The 12,494-nt window shown below is 51.0% G+C and overlaps 2 protein-coding genes and 1 long non-coding RNA gene across 4 annotated transcripts in view; 2 read left to right on the top strand and 1 right to left on the bottom strand.

Moving 5' to 3' along the window:
- The window catches only part of LOC138761447 (uncharacterized), a 24,710-nt gene extending 17,891 nt beyond the window's left edge, over window positions 1-6,819 (top strand). The window contains exon 3 of the long non-coding RNA XR_011356327.1: window positions 6,759-6,819. This is a non-coding gene — a long non-coding RNA (uncharacterized lncRNA). The remainder of the gene's footprint in view (window positions 1-6,758) is intronic.
- The window catches only part of LOC138761446 (uncharacterized), a 24,137-nt gene extending 13,549 nt beyond the window's left edge, over window positions 1-10,588 (bottom strand). For both annotated transcript variants that reach the window (XM_069933615.1, XM_069933616.1), the window contains exons 1-5: window positions 10,252-10,588; window positions 9,083-9,237; window positions 2,587-2,711; window positions 1,427-1,550; window positions 463-643 (exon numbers count right to left, since the gene is read on the bottom strand). In XM_069933615.1, the coding sequence (XP_069789716.1) occupies window positions 463-643; window positions 1,427-1,550; window positions 2,587-2,711; window positions 9,083-9,237; window positions 10,252-10,306 (640 nt within the window). In that variant the 5' untranslated portion in view covers window positions 10,307-10,588. The remainder of the gene's footprint in view (window positions 1-462; window positions 644-1,426; window positions 1,551-2,586; window positions 2,712-9,082; window positions 9,238-10,251) is intronic.
- The window catches only part of LOC138762426 (uncharacterized), a 22,774-nt gene continuing 19,973 nt past the window's right edge, over window positions 9,694-12,494 (top strand). Inside the window, exon 1 of the mRNA XM_069936181.1 lies at window positions 9,694-9,865. The gene's annotated coding sequence lies outside the window, so the exon portion shown is untranslated. The remainder of the gene's footprint in view (window positions 9,866-12,494) is intronic.

Here is a 12,494-nt window from a genome sequence, read left to right as displayed (position 1 = left end):
GGGAACGGGTCGGGGATGGGGAATGATCTGGGAGGGAACGGGTCGGGGATGGGGAATGATCTGGGAGGGAATGGATCAGCATGGAGAATGATCCGGGAGGGAATGGGTCGGGGATGGGGAAATGATCCGGGAAGGAACTGGTCAGGATGTGGAGTGAGCTGGGACGGAACGGGTTGGGGATGGGGAATGATCTGGGAGGGAACAGGTCGGGGATGGGGAATGATGCGGGAGGGAATGGGTCAGGGATGGGGAATGATGCGGGAGGGAACGGGTTGGGGATGGGGAATGATGTGGGAGGGAACGGGTCGGGGATGGGGAATGATGCAGGAGGGAACGGGTCAGGGATGGGGAATGATCTGGAAGGGAACGGGCTGGGGTTGGGGAATGATCCAGGAAGGAACTGGTCAGGATGGGGAGTGAGCCGGGTGGGAACAGACTGGGAGGTCTGTGGGGGATGCTTACCTAAGTCAAGCTGAGGTCGGCCGTTGACAAGCATCCATGGGTGAGTGACAGCTGTGTAGGACAGATTCACCTCCCCAACACTCTTCTCCTGACCATTTGCTTTCCTCAGTTTTCGCCTGTAGTTTGCAAACCAGTTACAGACCTGCTGCCTCTTCAGCCCCGTCTCCTTTACCAGCTTTTCCTACAGAGGAGCGGGACACCAGGGTAAGAGTGGGCCTCACGGCAGAGAGCAGCATTGTGCTGGCAGCATTCGGTCACACTGCCTCAGAGGAAGGGACCCCACATACCCTTACTCCCCACGCATACCCTGAGTACCCCATCACACATCCCCACATACTCCTGGAGTACCCATCACACCACATCCCCACACACTCCCGGAGTACCCCATCACACATCCCAACACACACCCAGAGTACCCTATTCCCACACACACCTGGAGTAGCCCATCACATCACATCCCCACACACACCTGGAGTAGCCCATCACACCACATCCCTACACACACCCGGAATACCCCATCACACCACATCCCCACACACACCTGGAATACCCCATCACCACATACCTTGGGTACCCCATCACACCACATCCCCACACACACCCGGAGTACCCCATCATACCCCGCCATCTGTATTCCCTCCCATAGTGAAGGAAGGCAGCTGTCGTGGACTCCTGCTCCTGTTTCTCGTATCTGCAGATGCGGAGCAGGGTGCAGGGAGTGAGGAAGTCAATGACGTGAAGCAGTGTTGGGGTCTGTGGGGCCAGCAGGTGAGATATAATTTTCCATTTCGGGGCCGGACCATCAGCATTTAGCTGTCCTGACCCCTTGCCATCATTTGTAATAAAATCTACTTTGGTTGCCGATTACTGTGTGCTGCCAAATTCCTGTCCACCTGGAGGACCCCATGGGCTACAATGCCCTGCCCTTGTCATGCCCACTGGGTTAATGCAGCTGTGTCTTTACCCTTTCCTTTCCGGTGGGGTTTGCCGTGTTTCCTCGGGCCCAGGCTATCAATCGCTGCCTGGCCTCTGGAGGCAGTCTCCTGGTCCTCGGCCCTTCAAGACGCAACGAGTGGGGCAGAGGGTTCCTGCAAGGTGGATGAAGCACTGTCAATAGGACTGTAAATTGCACACATTACCCCTACATCAACTACTCACTGGGCATGCGCCATGCAGGACGTGTAGTGGCCAACGGGCCAGGCAGCTTTAGAGCCCATATCCATTCCAAATAGGCAGCACGGTTCGAGTAGCTGTTAGCGCAACACTGTTACAGTACCAGCGATCAGGACAAGGGTTTGAATCCCACGCTGTCTGTAAAGAGTTTGTTCGTTCTCCCCATGTCTGTGTGGGTTTCCCCCGGGGGCTCCAGTTTCTCTCATAGTTTGAAACATACCGGGATTTAGGTTAATTGGGTTGCAGACTGGTGGGCAGAAAAAGCCTGTTCCCGTGCTGTAAATCTACATTTAAATTCACTGAGCTGAGCTCGCCCTAGATCCCACAACCTTTCCTCTCCATGTTGCTCTCCAAACTGCAGGGTAACATCTGGCTGTGTACCTCGCTACAGGGTAACATATGGCAGAGTATCCTCTACACAGGGTTACATTTGGCTGTGTACCAATCTCTACAGGGTAGCATCTGGAAGTGTACCCCTCTCTACAGGGAAGCATCTGGCTGTGTACCCCTCTCTACAGGGTAACATCTGGCTGTTCATCCCTCTCTACAGGGTAACATCTGGCTGTTCACCCCTCTACAGGGTAACATCTGGCTGTTCACCCTCTCTGCAGGGTAACATCTGGCTGTGTATCCCCCTCTCTACAGGGTAGCATCTGGCTGGGCACCCTTCTCTATAGGTAACATCTGGCTGTGCACCCCTCTCTATAGGTAACATCTGGCTGTGTACCCCTCTCTACAGGATTACATCTGGCAGTGTACCCCTCTCTACAGGATAACATCTGGCAGTGTACCCCTCTCTACAGGATAACATCTGGCAGTGTACCCCTCTCTACAGGATTACATCTGGCAGTGTACCCCTCTCTACAGGATAATATCTGGCAGTGTACCCCTCTCTACATGGTAACATTGGGCAGTGTACCCCACTCTACAGGGTAACATCATGCAGTGTACCTCTTCCTGCAGCGGAAACGTTGGACTGCAGTCAATTTGTTCGAGCCAAGCTGCTCCATCAGCTTCATGTACTGAACTTCATACCACAAGGTCCCGATTTCTTCCTTCGCCTCAACCCTGCAGGTCTGATATGCAACATGAGATTACTGTCACACACTTTGTGCAATGTTCCAAAGTTCCTACTCTCTGCAGCCTAACAAGTACTTGCAAAGAAAAACATTCATAATAAACTAAATTGAAATTATCTCAAAAGAGACAGTAATTACAGAAGTTAGATATATTCAGTGATGTGGAGAAAAATAGATGACCTGCAGGGGTGGAGACTATTTGTGGTATTGGAGTTCACCCTGATCAGAGTTAACAAAGGGAGGTTCAGGAGTCTAAACGCTGTTGGAAAGGAACCGGTCTTGAACCTAGAGCTGGTGGTGTTTAGACTTCTGCCTGAAGGCAGCAGTGAGAAGAGGTTGTGACCAGGGTAACCTTTACGATGTTTGGAGCCTTCTTGATGCAGCACCTCACATCAATGTCTTCAATTGACAGGAGATCAGAATCTCTGAAGTTTGCTACCTCCTGCAGCCTTCTGCGTTCCTGGGCAGTTAATCTGCCAAACCAGGCTGCGATGCAACCAGTCAATGTACTTTTCATAGTGCATGTGTAGAGATTTTCGATGGCATGCCACATCTCTAGACTCCTTGGAAAGTCACAGTTGCCTCTGTGCTGGCTCCAGGAATGGTCTTCTGAGATATGGTCTTTAAGGCACTTGAAGATTCTGACCCTCTCCAGCTCCATCCCATCAATCCAGACAGCAGTGTGTGTGCCTCAGCCTCTCCATTCAAAATTCAACAGTAAGGTGCTTGGTCTTGGTGATGTTGAGAAGTGATCATAGAAACAGTTAAAATTATCACAGGCATAGAACCATAGGACATCACAGCAGAGAAACAGACCTCTTCGGCCCTTCTAGTCTGTGCTGAACCATTTTTTTTGCACAGTCCACTGACCTGCATTCAATCCCAAGCCCTCCACACCTCTCCCATCCTGTCCAAATTCTTATTAAATGTTAAAATTTAGCCCGTATTCAACACTTCAGATGGCAGCTCGTTCCACACTCCCAATACTCTGTGTGAAGAAGCTCCCCCTAAACCTTTCCCCTTTATCCACGTCCCCTGGTTTGTATCTCACCTACCCTCAGTGGAAAAAGCCTATTTACATTTACTCTGTTTATCCCCCTCAATTTTAAACACCTCTATCAGATCTCCCCTCATTCTTCTATGCTCCAGGGAATAAAGTCCTAACCTGTTTAATCTTTCCCTGTAACTCAGTTCCAGAAGATCCTATTAAATCACCTCTGCCCTCTTTCTATCTTATTGACATATTTCCTAGTTAGATTACCAAAACTGCACACAATACTCCAAATTGGGCCTCGCCAATTACTTATACAACTTTACAGTAACATCCTTTACTCAACACTTTGATTTATGAAGGCCAATATGCCAGAAGCTTTCTTTACAAACCTATCCACCTGTGACTCCACTTTCAGGGAATTATTCCGATCCCTCTGTTCTGCCACACTCCTCCAGTGCCCTACCATTTACCGTGCATGTCCTTTCTTGGTTTGTCCTTTCAAAATGCAACACCTCACCCCTGTCTGCATTAAATTCCATCTTGTAGCGACCGTGTAGCGGGCGCACAGCACGGTATTGCGAACTGTCGCTGGCGTGGTTTTTCGATGGGTGTGCAGAGCAATAGGACAAACAGCTGGGAAATCACCCATTTAATGGACTGCACGCACAAAGTGCTGCCTGCCGAGTAACAGCACATTGATTTATGGAGTCACCTGGCAGAAGGCGCGGGACTCTCTGTGGTTAATTTAAACCTGCCAGTCCCATGGATCGGCAGCAAACTCGTAATGATGTCCCACCCCGTCCTGTGTTGACTAACCTGGTGTATTTGTTTTGCTTTAATAGCTCTACCGAAGTAGCCACTACAATCTTCCATTTTTCCAATTGCTCCAGATCCCTCTGCAAGCTCTGAAAACCTTCTTTGCTATCTACACCTCCAGTCTTAGTCATTGTCGAATCCAATTCACTACTTCACCATGAATTTCGAGTGTCTGAACCTTCGTGACTAACCTGCCATGTGGGACCTTGTTAAAGACCTTACTGAAGTCCACATAGACAGATGAGATGGTTGTTTCCATTGGTGGGGGAGACCAGAACTAGGGGACTTAACCTTAAGATTCAGGGTAGTAGATTTAGGACAGAGATGAGGAGGAACTGCTTTGCCCAGAAGGTGGTGTATCTATGGAATTCGCTGCCCACTGAAGCAGCGGAGGTGACCTCAGTGAATATACTTAAGACAGGGTTGGATAGATTTTTACATAGTAGGGGAATTAAGGGAAATGACAGGTAGGTGGAGATGAGCCAATCAGATCACCCATGATCTCACTGAATGGCAGAGCAGCCTCGACAGGCTGGATGGCCGACTCCTGCTCCTATTTCTTATGTAGTCAGTGAACAGTAACCTGACGTGCGTGTTCCTGTGGTCTGGGTGATTTAATGCAGAGTGGAGGGCTAGCAAGATGCTATCTGCTGTGAATTACAGTGGGTGCAGGTCCTTTCTGAGACAGGAGTTGAATCGCTCCACAACCCATGATGATGCTTATCGCTTGAGAACTAAATTGCTCCATTATCTTCAGCTCATTTCCTGACAGCAAAATTTGCCCAACTCGGTGAAGAGGTTGCTCTAAATAAATGAACTGTCATTCTATATTCAATCATGAAGCACTTCATCACAGTAGATGACAATGCCACCAGCCGATAGTCGTTGGGGCTGGTCACCTCGCTCTTCTTGATGGAGGCCCTTTTGAAGCAGGTGGGAAGTGGTTGAAAATGCTCGCAAAATCTCTCACCAGGTTTTAAGGACACAGCCAGGTACTCCACCTGGGGAAGATGATTCAGACTCCTCAAAGTTCTCTTCAATTCCAACACAGAGTATCTGGGGGCTGTGGGAGTTCACAAGGGTTCCTGATTACTTTGTCCTTCAAGGCAAGTGGGCACTGAGCTTGACCAGAAGATATATCACAGTTAATGGATGTAATTGCCTGCAAGCCCTGCCACAGCTGTCAGTCATCTCTTGGAGACTCCAGTTTGGAGCAGAATTGAGGGGCGTGGCCTTCTGAATACGAAGCAATTGCCTGCTGCTGCAGAGTTCGAGCCTGCATCCACTGGTACATTGCTCTGCGAGTTACTTTGAGTTAACATCTATCATTTCTAACCAACATTCTCAAATCTAATCTCCAATGATGATGAGAAACCATGATGGTGGACCAGTGAGGGGCTCAGCGACTGAGGGATCTACACAGGTTGTGGGAGACGTGGTTGGAGATCCACACAGGCTGGGGGCTGTGGGAGACAGGTCGGGGACCCAAACAGGCTGGGGAAGACAGGGAGGGGGACCTAAACAGGCTGGTAGCTGTGGGAGACAGGGTTGGAGACCCAAACAGGCTAGGAGCTGTGGGAGACAGGGTCGGGGACCCAACCAGGCTGGGGAAGACAGGGAGGGGGACCCAAACAGGCTGGTAGCTGTGGGAGACAGGGTTGGGGACTACACCAGGCTGGGGGCTGTGGGACACGGGGTCAGGGACAACACAAGCTGGGGGCTGTGGGAGATGGGGCCAGGGACCCACACAAGCTGGGGGGCTGCGGGAGACAGGGTTGGGGACACACACAGGCTGGGGGCTGTGGGAGACAGGGTCAGGGACCCACACAGGCTGCGGGCTGTGGGACATGGGGTCAGGGACAACACAAGCTGGGAGCTGTGGGAGATGGGGCTGGGAACCCACACAGGCTGGGGGCTGTGGGAGACAGGGTCGGGGACCCACACAGGCTGGGGGCTGTGGGACATGGGGTCAGGGACAACACAAGCTGGGGGCAGTGGGAGATGGGGTCGGGGACCCACACAGGCTGGGGGCTGCGGGAGACCGGGTCGGGGACCCACACTCAGGCTGAGAGAGATGCAGTCAGGGACCCACACAGCTTGGGGGCTGTGGGAGACGGGTTGGGGATCCACAGTTTGGTGGCAGTGGGAGATGCCATCTGCAGGCTGCTGGAGTCTGGCTCATAGGAACCAGGTATAGGAACTGGGATTTTATGTACCTTTTTTTGTATTTACAGATACAGCAGAGTAACAGGCCCTTCCAGCCCACAACCCCATACTGACCTGACATAAAAAATAACCTACAAACCTGGTATGTTTCGAATAGTGGGAGGAAACCGGAGCCTCTGGGGTAAACCCATGCAGACTCGGAGAACGTACAAACTCTTCACCAATAGCGGGGGATTTAAAGCCAGTGGGTGGGGGTGGGGGCTAGTGCTGTAACAGTGTTGTGTTAACTGTTGACGGGACTGCAGGACTTGAGTTCTAACGAAGGTTGGATCAACTGGGACTTTATTTCTTGGAAGCATCAGGGCTTAGTGTGGCTGGCAGTGAAAGGAGACAGGAGTGAAACACCAAGGTCTGCAGACACTGGTTGCAGTAGAGAGAGACACACACACACAGATGCTGGGGGAACTCAGCCGGTCTTGCAGTGTCCATAGGTGGTTAAGATATATTACTGACGCTTCGGGCCTGAGCCCTTCTTCAAGTTGTGGGAAGAAGCAGGCAGGCACCTGAATTACAAGAGATGGCAGAGGGAGGACTACAGACCAAAAGACAAAAGGTAATCACTGGGAGAGAGAAAAGGGGAAAATTGAGAGGGAAAGGTGGGGGGGGGGGGTGGGAGAGGCTGTGAATGCAGAGCTGACGTGAAGGAGACAGAAGGTAGAGAAGAGGGAGAGACAGTACTGCAGGAAAGGACACAGAGGGAAAAATGGTTGGGGAGAGAGTGGCGAGACTAATGGAAATGGGAGAAGTTGGTTAGGTGATTAGTAAGGGATTGCCTAAGGTGGGAAGAAAAAGTTTGAAAACCACTGTTTTAATTGTCCCTCATTGACTCGTTATGTGCACGGTTTCATAACTCGAAAGGAAATGGGCCAATGACAATTTTTCTCAGCGAACTGTTGCTGGGGGTGGGGGGAGTGATGCAGTGCAGATATGGGAGTCTATGGTCAGTTTGAAGGGTGCAGGGGTCAGTTGCAAGGGTTAGCACGAGGGGAGGTGGGGACGGAGGTGGAGCCAGTGTGAGAGAAACTGCTGTTGTTGTTCGTCTTCGTAGTTGAAGTTGACCATGGCTTCAAAGTCAAATGGAAGATTGGTGGCTGTGGGTCCGGAGGTGGCTGGGGAGGCCAATCCAGACTAAGTGATTCTCAACTTTCCCTCCCCACCCACATCCCGCACGAAGCAACCCCTTACTAATCACAGAGCACCGATGACCTAGGGATTACCTACAGTGGGATGTGAGTGGGAAGAAAAAAGGGTTGAGAACCACTGCTCTAAATCCTTTGTGCCATCGGTGGGTGGGGTGGGGGGAAGTGAGCCTCCCTTCGCAGTTCCAGAGTCAAGGACGATTGAAAGAAGAATGCTCTAGGAACGTGTGAGGAGCAGTGAGGCCAAGGACTTGCAGGTGTGGGATCTTGCACTTGATTGAAAATTGGTTTATTGTCACATAATCTAGACATGTGTAACTCAGCATTACACACTGCACAAACACATCTAGTGGGTGGTCTCACCAGCCAGTGCTTCAGCCCATCAACAAACACCTTGCCTGTTATCTCAAAGATGGCCTGCCAGTGTGACAGGGAGAGTGCAGGAGGGTTGTAGTCAGGGGGGCAGTGGGGGGAGTGATGCAGTGCAAACATGGGAGTCTGTGGTCAGTTTGAAGGATGCAGGGGTCAGTTGCAAGGGTTAGCACGAGGGGAGGTGGGGACGGAGGTGGAGCCAGTGTGAGAGAAACTGCTGTTGTTCGTCTTCGTAGTCGAAGTTGACCATGGCTTCAAAGTCAAATGGAAGATTGGTGGCTGTGGGTCCGGAGGTGACTGGGGAGGCCAATCCAGGCCCTGAAGGCTCACCCACATGTGGGTGGGTGCTGTCATGGCAGTGGATGCTGCTCAGGCCTTGCACACAGCATGCTTTCATTGTGCCTCAATGATGCACCTAACTTCAGCTGCACGGGGTCCTGCGGTGATCTTGCTGTGAAAGGCAAGGGCAAGCCACATGTTGATGTCGACATCCAGGCCTTTGAAGGACGCTTTGGGGCAGTCTTTGTAATGTTTCTTCTGCCCCCCTGACTGAGTGCTTGACCTGACGCAGCTGCTTAGGCAATTGGCTGTCTGGCATTCTGACCACATGTCCAGCCCACCCGGCTTGGGCTTTCAGCAGAGCCCAGCTTGTTCCAGGATTTCCATGTCGTGGACTTTGAGAGGAACTAGGGTCACTTTAAAGGGTTGGGATTTTGTGAGGGGCCAGTGCCACCATGAGGACATTGGGTCAGTGCGAGAGAAGAGGTCAGATTGATGGGGTGACATTGAAGAGACAGGATTAGGGTCAGGGAGAGCTTTACCTCCAGCAAGGTGGTGGCTCTGCTATACTCTCTAGCCCTCAGCATCTCCCAGACTAAGGCCCGCAGTCGCTCAGCTGAGTCTGGCGCTCCGCGCCCACTCCGGATGCAACTCTCCTTCATGTTCCTGCAGGCACTCCTCACACATCTGGCAGCTCCTGAAATCACAGGACATGGGACAGAGCCAGGGGTGAGGGGAATGGGGAAGGGAGGCGAGGGGAGAGAAGTGAGAGGAGAAGGGGGTGAGGGGGGGTAGAGGATGGAGAAGGGGAAGGGGAGAGGAGGAGGGTAGGGGAAACGACGAGGGGAAAAGCGGGTAGTGGGAAGAGAAGAGGTAGAGGGGGTATAAATAGGGAAGAGGGAGAAGGGGAAGAAAGCAGTGGGGGAGTAAGGAGAAGGGGATAGAGGGGAGGGAAAAAGCAGAGGGTAGAGGGGGAAGGTGGTGGTGGGAGGGGCGGTAGGAGGGGATGGGGAAGAAGGTGGGGGAAGAAGGGGTAGGAGAGACGTGGGAAGAAGGGTGGAGAGGGGAAGAAGGGGGTGGGGGAAGAAAGGGGTAAGAGAGGGGAGAGGGGGTGGGGAAAAGGAGAATGTGTGAGAAAAGTGGGTGAGGGGTAAGTTAGTGGGTGTGGGCCCGGGATAGAGGCGCGAAGGGAAGCGCAGTGTGGAGTGCGCGAGAAGGACCAGCCGCCACACCCGGAACCCGCATTCGGGTGGGTCAGCCTCAGTCATTCATCACGAGGAGCTGCGGCCCGGCCAACCCCCTCGAAACTCTCCTTTTCATCTCCGGTAAGATTAACATTTTGTTTAACGTGGGCTGTGGGAAAGAAACGCGTACTCAAAGGGAGCCGAAACCTGACGGTGTCACAGGGAAGGGGGCCAGAAACTTTCAGCAGGATCCGGGCAAAAATACTGACAATGGCTGCTCTGTCCCACCAGACTTCGCCGCGGGGTGTCCGCTCCCTCTCCCCACTTCAGCATCGCGGGACGTATCCCCCCACACACACCATGTGCGTGAGGAAGCGTCTCCTCGAGGCAGGTGGGGGGGATTTGGGGGTGCCCTCGACGAAGGGCGGCTGGAGAGAGAGAGAAAACGCAGCATTCCCTCCCCGCCGCAGAGTTCGTCCACGGTCGGAGCTGCAGGCTCCCTTCTCTCCCCGCCGGCGCTGCCTGACCTGCCGAGTGTTCCTCGTCACCCCCCTGCATGTGCAGCATCCCATCATTTGACATGTCTCCGAGAGCCGGGCGTGCAAAGTACTCCTGTCTAGACTGACTGCAGCATGCGGATACATTCGTTGGTCGCACCTCACCCCACGCTGCGCGTTGGTCGCCGTTCACAGCAGGGGATCAACCCCCCCCCCCCACCGAAACTGCACCTCAAAAGTTCGAGGGCAAAACGGATACAAATGTATCAGTTCCACAACCAAACGATCCCCATTGTTGGGGAACTGAATAATGTTCTAGATTTAACAACTTCGGCAGAAATGGGAGCCAAAAGTGTTGGGCTTGCTGGACTCCCACCACCATCTGCTTCTGCACACTTCGCCATTGTCCCGAGTTTAGACCGGGCTCCTCTTGTTGGCGCCGTTTAAGTACGTTGACAGACGGAGAAAGCAGCAGCAAGTTCAACTTTCATTGCATCTGCGTGCACAGTGCATATACATGACGCAAAACTTCCATTAGGAAGACGGTGGGGCTGCAATGGGATCGATAGGATTCCGTCCAATCTGGTGCAGGTTGTGTACGACTTATATCCGGCTGCTCCTGTTGCAAATCACGAACCACTTCTGCAGGAGGAGTAAATATGCACTTCAAGAGGGTGGAGGGAAGAACTTAAAACAATCTCCTTTTTTTAAGGAAAATTTTATTTTTTCAATTTTTTTTCCAGAAACGTGAAAAAAAACTTTGTAACGTATTTACACATTCTTTTGGTATAATTCACTTCTAAGATACAAACACTACTGAAAATTTCCTTCCCCAAACCTTTGATAATTAAACAACAGATTAAAGTACAATCAGGAAAAAAGCAAACTTGAGCGTCCCCCGCCCCCCATCGATTTTCACTCCTTGGGCTTTTTCGAACTGTGGGCTGTTGTAGCTGTGCACCAAAGCGCTCTAAATAAAGTTGACATATTTTGGCAAAAGTATCATAGTTATTTCTTAAATTATATTGCAGCGTCCCACGCACGCACAGAGACACAGACTGGCCCACAAAATAATCAGCCACTTCACACTAACCGCGGGTGGGGGGGGGGGGGGGGGGGGGCGCGGCCGCCGTCCCAGGTGACCTCCGCGGGATGATGAGGAATGTTGACTGAAACGGCAGCCAATCCCAGGTCAGCGCTCTGAGGACGCATGGCCCTGACGTCAGCGCTCTGATGACGCATGGCCCTGACGTCAGCGCCGGGGCCCATATAAGTGTTACGGCCGGAATACTAAATCAGTCTCATTTTCCAAGGCTTTGATGAGCGAAGTTCTCCACTCGTGTAGCGTTTTTTTGGGGGTCAGAATTCTAGATGATTGCATTTTTTTTTGCTACTGACAGGGCAATAGTTACAAATTGAATTTGGAATTTGGTTAGGTTTCCCAATAAATACAGTTCCAGGTCCAGTGGGAAGTCTGTTCCTGTAATCCTAGTTAATATATTAGATAATTCCAGCCAAAAGGGTCCATGTGGAGTGTATAAAGGTATCAATTTCTAACCCACACCTGAAGCACATTTCTGATATCTCTGTACTTCCTTCATGTATTTTTTTGTGGTGTGAGATATAATTGGTGTAAGAAATTATATTGTACTGATCTTAGTCTGGCGTTGATCACTTGTGTTACACATTCCCTACATAGATCTGACCAACACTCTTCATCAATCATTATTCCCAAGACCGACTCCCACCTCTACCCCAGTCTTTGCAAGCCTGGCTTTGGGCTCTCACTTTGAAGTACAAAGTACATTCTGGATATAAATTTGGGAGCGTCTCCCAGGCGAAGTAGTCCTTCCACCTCGTTCCCTTCAGATGGGGTCACAGTAGGGTCCCATTTTTCCCTCAGGGAGGATCTTAACTGGCGAAAGTAGTGAAAGGTTCCATTAAGTAAATCATATTTATCCTTCAGTTGTTCAAAGGACATGAGCTGTCTATTTTATTAGGAATCCTCAATAGTTTGGATCCCCTTTCAGTGCCAAATATCCAGAATTTTAATACCTAAATTCATAGGCGGCATCAGTTCATTACACATTAAGGGTGCTTTTAGCAATATTACATTCACTTTACCATTATCTTTAATTTCCTTCCAGATTTTTACCAGATATTTTAGGATGGGGTTATCTGTTCTTTTATTTATTAATCTGGTATTTGTTTTGTAAATGAAATCTTTCGCCACCCCCTCCCCTATGCTATGTAATCCTATGTTAACCTATTTT

This window comes from Narcine bancroftii, chromosome 4 (genome assembly GCF_036971445.1).
Source record: "Narcine bancroftii isolate sNarBan1 chromosome 4, sNarBan1.hap1, whole genome shotgun sequence".
Taxonomy (NCBI): Eukaryota; Metazoa; Chordata; class Chondrichthyes; order Torpediniformes; family Narcinidae; genus Narcine; species Narcine bancroftii.
The sequence above is the reverse complement of the archived record's forward strand: the minus strand, read 5'-3'. Positions and strand labels throughout refer to the sequence as shown.